The sequence below is a fragment of the Carassius carassius genome, chromosome 19, assembly GCF_963082965.1.
Source record: "Carassius carassius chromosome 19, fCarCar2.1, whole genome shotgun sequence".
Classification (NCBI taxonomy): Eukaryota; Metazoa; Chordata; class Actinopteri; order Cypriniformes; family Cyprinidae; genus Carassius; species Carassius carassius.
Genome location: NC_081773.1, coordinates 9,644,940 through 9,652,923, shown reverse-complemented (window position 1 = coordinate 9,652,923; position 7,984 = coordinate 9,644,940). Strand labels below are relative to the sequence as shown.

At 36.8% G+C, this 7,984-nt stretch overlaps 1 protein-coding gene across 1 annotated transcript in view; it reads right to left on the bottom strand.

Annotated features, from left to right (window-relative positions):
- pard3bb (par-3 family cell polarity regulator beta b) overlaps positions 1–7,984 on the bottom strand; it is a 314,959-nt gene that overhangs the window by 168,663 nt on the left and 138,312 nt on the right. The window contains exon 13 of the mRNA XM_059499737.1: positions 3,250–3,420. Coding sequence (XP_059355720.1) covers positions 3,250–3,420 — 171 coding nt within the window. The remainder of the gene's footprint in view (positions 1–3,249; positions 3,421–7,984) is intronic.

Below are 7,984 nucleotides of genomic sequence, written 5' to 3'. Positions count from 1 at the left end.
TCAATATGTTGGAGTTGGAGTGTCAGAGATTTCAACGTTATTGTGGATCTGCGGCCCTGCAAAAACTTCTGATTCTAGTATGTTAAAAAATAAAAAATAAAAAATAAGAAAAGAAAAAAATTAAGAAGAACAGGAATCAATCCAAAATTAATAAGCAGAACCACATCCATCACTTAACTCTTAATTCACAAATATAAATGTACCACATGGCCATGAAAACTCAGAACCAAGAGGCAGAGCACTGAACTCCTAGTCCGTGATTAGGTTTGACATTCGTATTTACTAACAGGTCTGACTCTCAGAAAGTCTGTGATTAGGTTTGACATTCATATTTACTAACACGCCTGACTCTCATATTGAACTGTCCATACAAAAGCTTACAGTAGAAGCTTGAATGCTGTTTGTACGAATAAATAACCAAAATGAAAGCTAATTTTTCTATGAATAGCATACTGTATATAATAGCGAAAATCACTGTGACTGTGGAAAGCATTACTGTTAAACCTTTGTTGGATACTGGAGATTACCATACACCAACCTAAAAATCATTTTTCCAGATTTTTTTTTTTACCAATCATGTCAGGTGTGTAAACTATAAATGAATTTTGATTGAATTTGTCAAATGGGTATGTAAAAATATAAAGATGAAACTGTTTGTGATTCAATTTAATTCAGACACTGAATAGTCTGCACCAGTATCTCACAACGAAATAGTGATGGAATAGCGAAATAGTGGTTTCTCATAACAAAATGGTAAAAGTGCACTGGATGAGGTGGATATTTACATACAATCCATTGAAAAAACAATTGTAAGCCACAAAGCAGCTCTTTACTGTCTCTGTAGCTTGTGAATGAACAGCAAACCCTGTACTGCGCATAAAGAGTTTATATTAAAAAACAGTATCAAAATATTGGGAAGCTTTTGAGCAAAACTGGCAAAATTAACCCAGATCGGCTCTAAATAATTGTTGATTTTAAATATCCCACATGAAAAATCATAACACAATCATGTCCACAGCGTACATTATCACAACACTGTATGATGTGAAAAGTCATTCCCTGCTGTTGCATTTACAAATTACAGATTATCCGAATTCACTCTCAAAACGTGGCTGTAAGTTCTAAAAATTGGTTGTTTGGTTAAAGAATGCATTTGTCACTCTCGTTCATGACAAAACTGTGTATTTACCACTCTAAATCAAAACTGGCAAATGCATTCTGCTGCTGTGTAAACAATGAAGCAGAATATCAGTCATCCTGGTGAAAAAATAAAAAATAAGACTGTGCTAATGCTGAACACCTGTGAGCTAAAAAAAGACTGAAAGTTCATGGTGTGCTATGTTTAATTGGTTCAACCAGATCCCCACCAGCCTGGCTAAGAGTCAAACTCAGCCGTTGACCCACAGAGTTTAGCTCAAATCAGCTCCAACACAGCTCCCTGGAAGTTTCTAGCACTCCTAAAAACTTTGATAACCTGGATCAGGTGTGTTTCATTAGGGTTGGAGCTAAAGTGGCCCTATTATGCCATTTTTAAGAATGATAGGTTAATATTATTTTATGAGTCTCCTAAAACAGGTTTACATGCATGCAAGGTCAAAAAACATGTCTGTTTTATTAAAAAAATTGATTTAATTTGACCTCATTTCTAAATGATTCGCAAACAACTTGTGCGAATCCAATACACCCCGCCCCCACACCCCATTTGCAAGCACGACTGGAGCAGGACGTTTTGCAGTGACAAGTGTCAAGTGATTACAAGTTTGGTAATTATAATTTGTGATAAAACCGAGTGCCAACCTCCCGTTCTCTCTTGTGAAGCCAATAAGGAAGGGACTAAAACTGCAATTCATCGACTGGCCGCTTGAGGCTGGCTGCAAAAGGGAGTCAGTCCCATAGACTCCCCATGTTAAAATGCCCCACTTTACTGCAGAAAAAAACATGTTTACATGTAAATTTTTTTATAACTCATCCGTTAAAATTACATTAAGACTTAAAGTTCTGCATAATTAAGGGCGTGGCCACTTGAGTGACAGGTGGTTTGCCGCTGCTGACACTGCCGTCGCGCTAGGTGGGCGTTGGCTCAGCAACTAGCTCTCGCCTTTTTGCCCATTTTTGATTGTCTGGGAGAGTCGAGGGGTGACGCGCTGCCAAGATGACGACAGCCCGCTCTGCACACTTTAAGCTTCTAAAAAACAGACTTCAGGAGTCTACGGGTGACGTCACAGACACTACATCCAGGTTTTTATACAGTCTATGAATAAAAATAATTTACTCGCACAGCATAGGATACGGTGTCTTCTCGACATGACGTTAACCACAAAGAAATTATACTGTTTGTAGGTGGGCAAGATGGCGACATAGAACATGGGCAGACATTATGGAAATGTGTTACTTTGTGATGCAGAGCAATAACAGGATAAGATTTGAATAAGACTTTTTTTTTTTTTTTTTTTGATGGACAATAACTATTTATCATGCACTGTCGGCTTCACAACTTTGCAGATAGTTTATGTTCACAAACAGCTACAGGGCATACTGCATGAAAGGTAATATACAAAAAGGCATAGTAGGGGCACTTTAAAAGCCATTGCACACTGAGTGCGAAATAGTTGCACATTGAAAAATAAATACGACCTCACGCTGTGTCAATCATGTTTACACACTGCCAACAAATGTTCGTACGTCATAAAAGAAAATTAGGATCGGGTTCGATTTCCTGTTTTTTCGCATTCATAAAAAGCATTTTGAGAGGTGTCTTGACAATTCAGAGCCACCGTACAAGCGGACGGCAAAATCCAGAATAGCTCTTGACAAATTCATCCACTCTGTTTCTCAACACAAAGCACCATAAAGATTCTTGTACAGTGAGTTAACAGAAATTGGTGGACTTCTTTTTAATATGTTGCTCTAGTATCGCTAGCAAAGCCTCAAACTGAGCCACTGACATCCTGAAGTAAACTTTGAATGGCCAATAATAATACCACTGCTCCTTAATAAGGATGGGGAACTCTTCTTCCTTCTCTGTATCTAAAGACTGGATGGACCCAATATTTCCTTTCTTTTTAAGCGAGAAGACAACACAATCATATCCTCACTGCTTGAAGACTCCATTTAATATTGTTTAATCAACCACCTAATTCAGCATTGACCAGTTTAAGAAAACCAGTAAACATCAAAGCTGGTTTTAGGCAGGAAGAGGAAAGAAGAGTGCTAGGACAAAATGAATGTTTTCTAGAAGTAAGTGCATACTTGGGTAGGTGGTGCTAGAGCACGGAGTACAACCAATTGGATCATTCCTCTCAGGTTTCCCTCCATGGACATGGATCTCCGCAGGGTCTCCATGGCCTCATGGTTGGACTTCCCCAAAAGGGTCTCCCCATTAACAGCAATCAGCTGGTCATTGACATGTAGACGCCCATCCTAAACAAAAAAGATGATCAGAATCTCTATTTAGTGTCACAAGTCCATTACCAATAGTTTGAGTTTTGATTTCTTTCAGCGACTTCCACATCGGTGAATAAAATGAGTAATCTTTTAGTTACCAGCCCTGAGGTCCAAAGGATAGCTCACCCAAAATGTTCTCACTCTCATATCTTTCTAAACCCATAAGACATTCTTTCTTCTGCGGGACAACAAAAAATATATTTTGAGAAATGCTGCAATTTTTTTTGACAGTACAGTGAAACTCAATGGGTAATATTTTAGTATAGGGACCAAGTCTCACTATTATTAACTAGTTGCTTACAACAGTTACACTTGTTATTACTTACACTACTGTCTTGCACTACTACTAGAATACTGCATGATCCATTTGCACATTGGAATATTTTTGTATGCACTTTTTTAATGTCCATGGCACTAGTTTAAATGATGTTCATAGGTTCATAGTTCCTGCTTATAGTGTACATACACTTATTACATAATCCATTTGTATAGTATGTTCTTAGTACACCTATCTGTATATCATGCTGATAGTATTAAAAAATCTGTAAACTATGTCCATAGTACTGCCTTATCTGAATATTTATTGTACATTTGTAACATATTGTAGACACTGTATATCCTGTACTTACTGCTTATTGCACTTCTGGTTGGTGCTAACTGCATTTCGTTGCCTTGTACCTTACATGTGGAATGACAATAAAGTTGAATTTAATCTAATCTAATTTTATTAGCCTGCCTATTAACATACTGGCTATTTATTATTACTTATGAAGCACATATTGTGCATGACCATTTTCTACATCCTTAATCCTAACCAATACCTAAACTTAACAACAACTGGGCAAAAGTCATAGTTAATGTTTTTTTTGATAGTGAGAATTGGACCTTATAGTGAAACCAAAGTGTAACCAAATGTTGTTTTGCAACATAGTAAAGAAATTCATGCAGGTGAGTTCACAACTTCATTTTTGGGTAAACTATAAACTGGAACATGACTAGCTCTATGTACATCTGTTTTGGGGGCTTTTTATCAATTAGAAGACCTTGACCATGTCCTATACTTTCTCTAATCTCTCATGTACTTCCTCATATTCTGAGAGAACTCTCTGCTTTCCACAGGCGTATTATCCTAAGTTGAGTCTGCAGGGGCGTTCTGTCAAGGAATAAATTTCCCACAATCCAGCAGCTCTGTCTCTCTGGCACTGTATAAGCACATTATAAGACATGCATATTACATGGAATATAAAAAGCCCTAAAGTTCATTACAATTAATATTAATTAGTGTTTCACTGCAGAGGCCTCTGATCTGCTTCCTCTGTCTCCAGGCGAGAGAGAGCTCAGAGTCACATGAGGGTTAACGCAAGAACTTGCAAAACGCCTCGGATATATAGACAAAAATGCTGATCATTAAAGAACTGTACAAACTAAGGATGATGAAGTACACTGAAAACAATGTTGGATATCAAATAAAACAGAATGAAGACTTAATACTACTTCCTATACAGCAAAATATACTATTTTAGTGGTCTTGGCTCTGGAAGATCTTGGTTTTGGTTTCCCATTTATCTCATCCCTTGAAACATCCCAAATTACATAAATACTCAAATGACAATACATTACAATAAAAATCAATGACTCATACAATACAACATTTTATATCCAGGATATATCATCGATTAAAAACCACGAAGCTGGAGATCAAGAGTGCCTTGAAATCTTTACAGTATGTGTCATCATAATTTCTCTATGGAGAATTTTACTTCCAAACTGCTGTGCCCTGTAGAGGTAACAGAGTACCACACTGTTAATTACAGCTTACTGAAATAACACACACCCACAAACTCTAAACCCTGGCAGCGTGCACTCTGTGCCCTTGCTTTCTATCAATGAAGGAGATGTGTTTTCATTACCAAGGCCTTTGGGTGAAAAGATGTCCTGTCCTCGTGACACCATGAGTCACAGAGAATTAGGAATCCTTATTAGAGCCATCATCTAATTTTCTAACTTGATTTTGTGAAATCACACAATCTGTCTGCAGTTTGCAGTACTGTTTTCAAATGAGTACATCTGTCTCACATTCTTTCACCACTTACATAATCATTTAATAGAGGCAGTACTGTATTGAATGGCTCCTCAATCATTCTGCTTAGGGTTTGTTCTAAACCTTTGACGTTAAAAATTAAACTACTAAAATTAATACAGCACGAATTACATAACATGCATAGCCCATACAAACTTTAAGTTTTACTCTGTTTCCTTCAGAAAATGTAACACATTTTAGGCTTTTGTCAACGTGTAGTATTAGTAATAATAATTATTATTAGTGTTGTAGTTGCTTAATTATTACATCAATACAATTCTGCCTTTATTAAATAAGAATTATAACTATGATTACTACCACTCTCACATATTTGTCATATTTGTATTGTAATACAAATTATAATATAAATAAATAAAAATATGAAAATGTGTCATCATCAACTGGCTAAAGCTCGCAGGGGTTTCAAAAATGTTTTTCTATTAAACATTGGAAATATATATATTTATAAAACCTATATTTCGACTTCTAACTTATCCCGGCCAAATTTGTAAGACATGTTCAGTACATAATATAACTTTTGCCACATGGCATTTCCCTAAGTTTTGTAATTGCAAGCAAACAATAATGCTGCCGTTCACCCAACTCTTGCCTTCCCACTTCGGCTCTGGGGAGAAGACACATCCCACCCACAGACTCGGGACGCTTCCAACTCATTAACATGGGCTTGGAGAGTTTTTAATTAGCATTAATGTGCTGAATCTACAAAAATCTACACAGGCAGCTGCCTACCGTTTCTGAACTCTCTCACTGGGTACTGGATGGGGAATTAGAAACGTGTTACCAAGAGTTCCACTGTACAGGGACACAAGTATGAGAACTCACGTGCATCACCTTGCCGTGGCTCCCTCTAACCACCTCTCATCGGGATGATCTGACTCTGAAGCTTCAGAATGATAGAGATTTATGAAGTTCTTTTCTTACTACACAACCTCCAAAACCCAAAAGCAGTTTTTCCAAGCAAAAGGCCAAACAAAGCAGAGCGAGGAGATGTTTCAGTCAGGTGCAAATCAAACCCTTATCTTCACAAGTAAACTTCACACACCCGCGCACATGAATGTGAATGCTTTGGGCAGATGCACACACACAAATCCACATGTCTGACAAGCACATTTACACTTGGCTGAGCAAAGCAGTAGCTGGAAGAATTTTACTGAGACTGGTTCACATAAAATCTGTGCAGCCCATTGAGTCATTAATGTATAGACATCGTGTCACTTATCCTTTTGGTGAAGGAAAAAAAAAAAACACAGAGTGCAGATTTCCAATCATCTGAACACTGGCAAAAATCCATATAATCGAGATTAATGCTATTTAACCAAATGGGCACAAACACCCAATCTGTCGTCAATACCATGTGACCAAATGTGAAACTGGAAAATGAACAGGTGCAGCTCGAGAAAAACATGTTAGTACAGACGGAAAGATGAGCCTATAGAAATACTTAAGAAGAGTCTACTCAGCACCCCTGCTGACAATCCTGATCCCGTCTGTTAAGGTCAAATGAAACCCTATTCAGTAGAGGGGACAGAAGTCAAAGGTCAAGGGAACCAAAACACATTCCAAAAGAAGCTAACAGGGATTGTGACCTTTTTACAGTCTCAACTCAACCCTGAAGCTATGTTTAACACTGTGAGGACGTCTAATGTGTGTTTAGGTCATGTGTGTTTAGGTCATGAAAACATTTCAAAAGCATATTTTACTTATTAACACATCTTATTACTACTCTCATTTTATGAATGATACTATTCTTCTGACGATGCCCTCTGACCTCTTAAGTGATGATGGCCCCAAAAAGTATTTGAACACTTAAGCTACACTTAAAAATAGCTTTCTTTTTTTTTTTTTACTAAACCATAATTATAGTTTTTACAAAAAGTACACTATTGTACTGTAGTAGACTACGGTCAACATTTTTGTATTTGTAAGATCATTAATTCATTCATGTTTAAGTTTTTTTTTAAAGAAGTCTCTTATTCTCACCAAAACTGCATTTATTTGATAAAAACAATAATACTGTGTAATATTGTAACTAAATAAAATGAATGATTGCAAAGCAGAATTTGCTTGCTTGAATTTTTCTTAAAGGGGTCATCATATGCAAAATTCACTTTTGTTGCTGTTTAAACATAAATGTGTGTTGGAAGTGTGTAAACATCCATCCTATAATGATTAGAAATCCACCCAGTGTTTTTTTTTTTTAAAATCATCTACAGAAGAAGTGAGTATAAGGGAATGGCAGCTCGTCACCCCACATAAAAGAGGGGCTGGGTCAGCAGAGCTCATTAGCATTTAAAGCAACATGGACTAGAAGGGCTTTATAAAAACAGTGCTCATTTTAACAAGGTAAAAAAAATGTTTTTTACACTACCACTGAGAAATTTTAACCAAAGTATGTTATAGACTTTTCATTAAAACCCCTAAAGAATCATTTCAACTTAA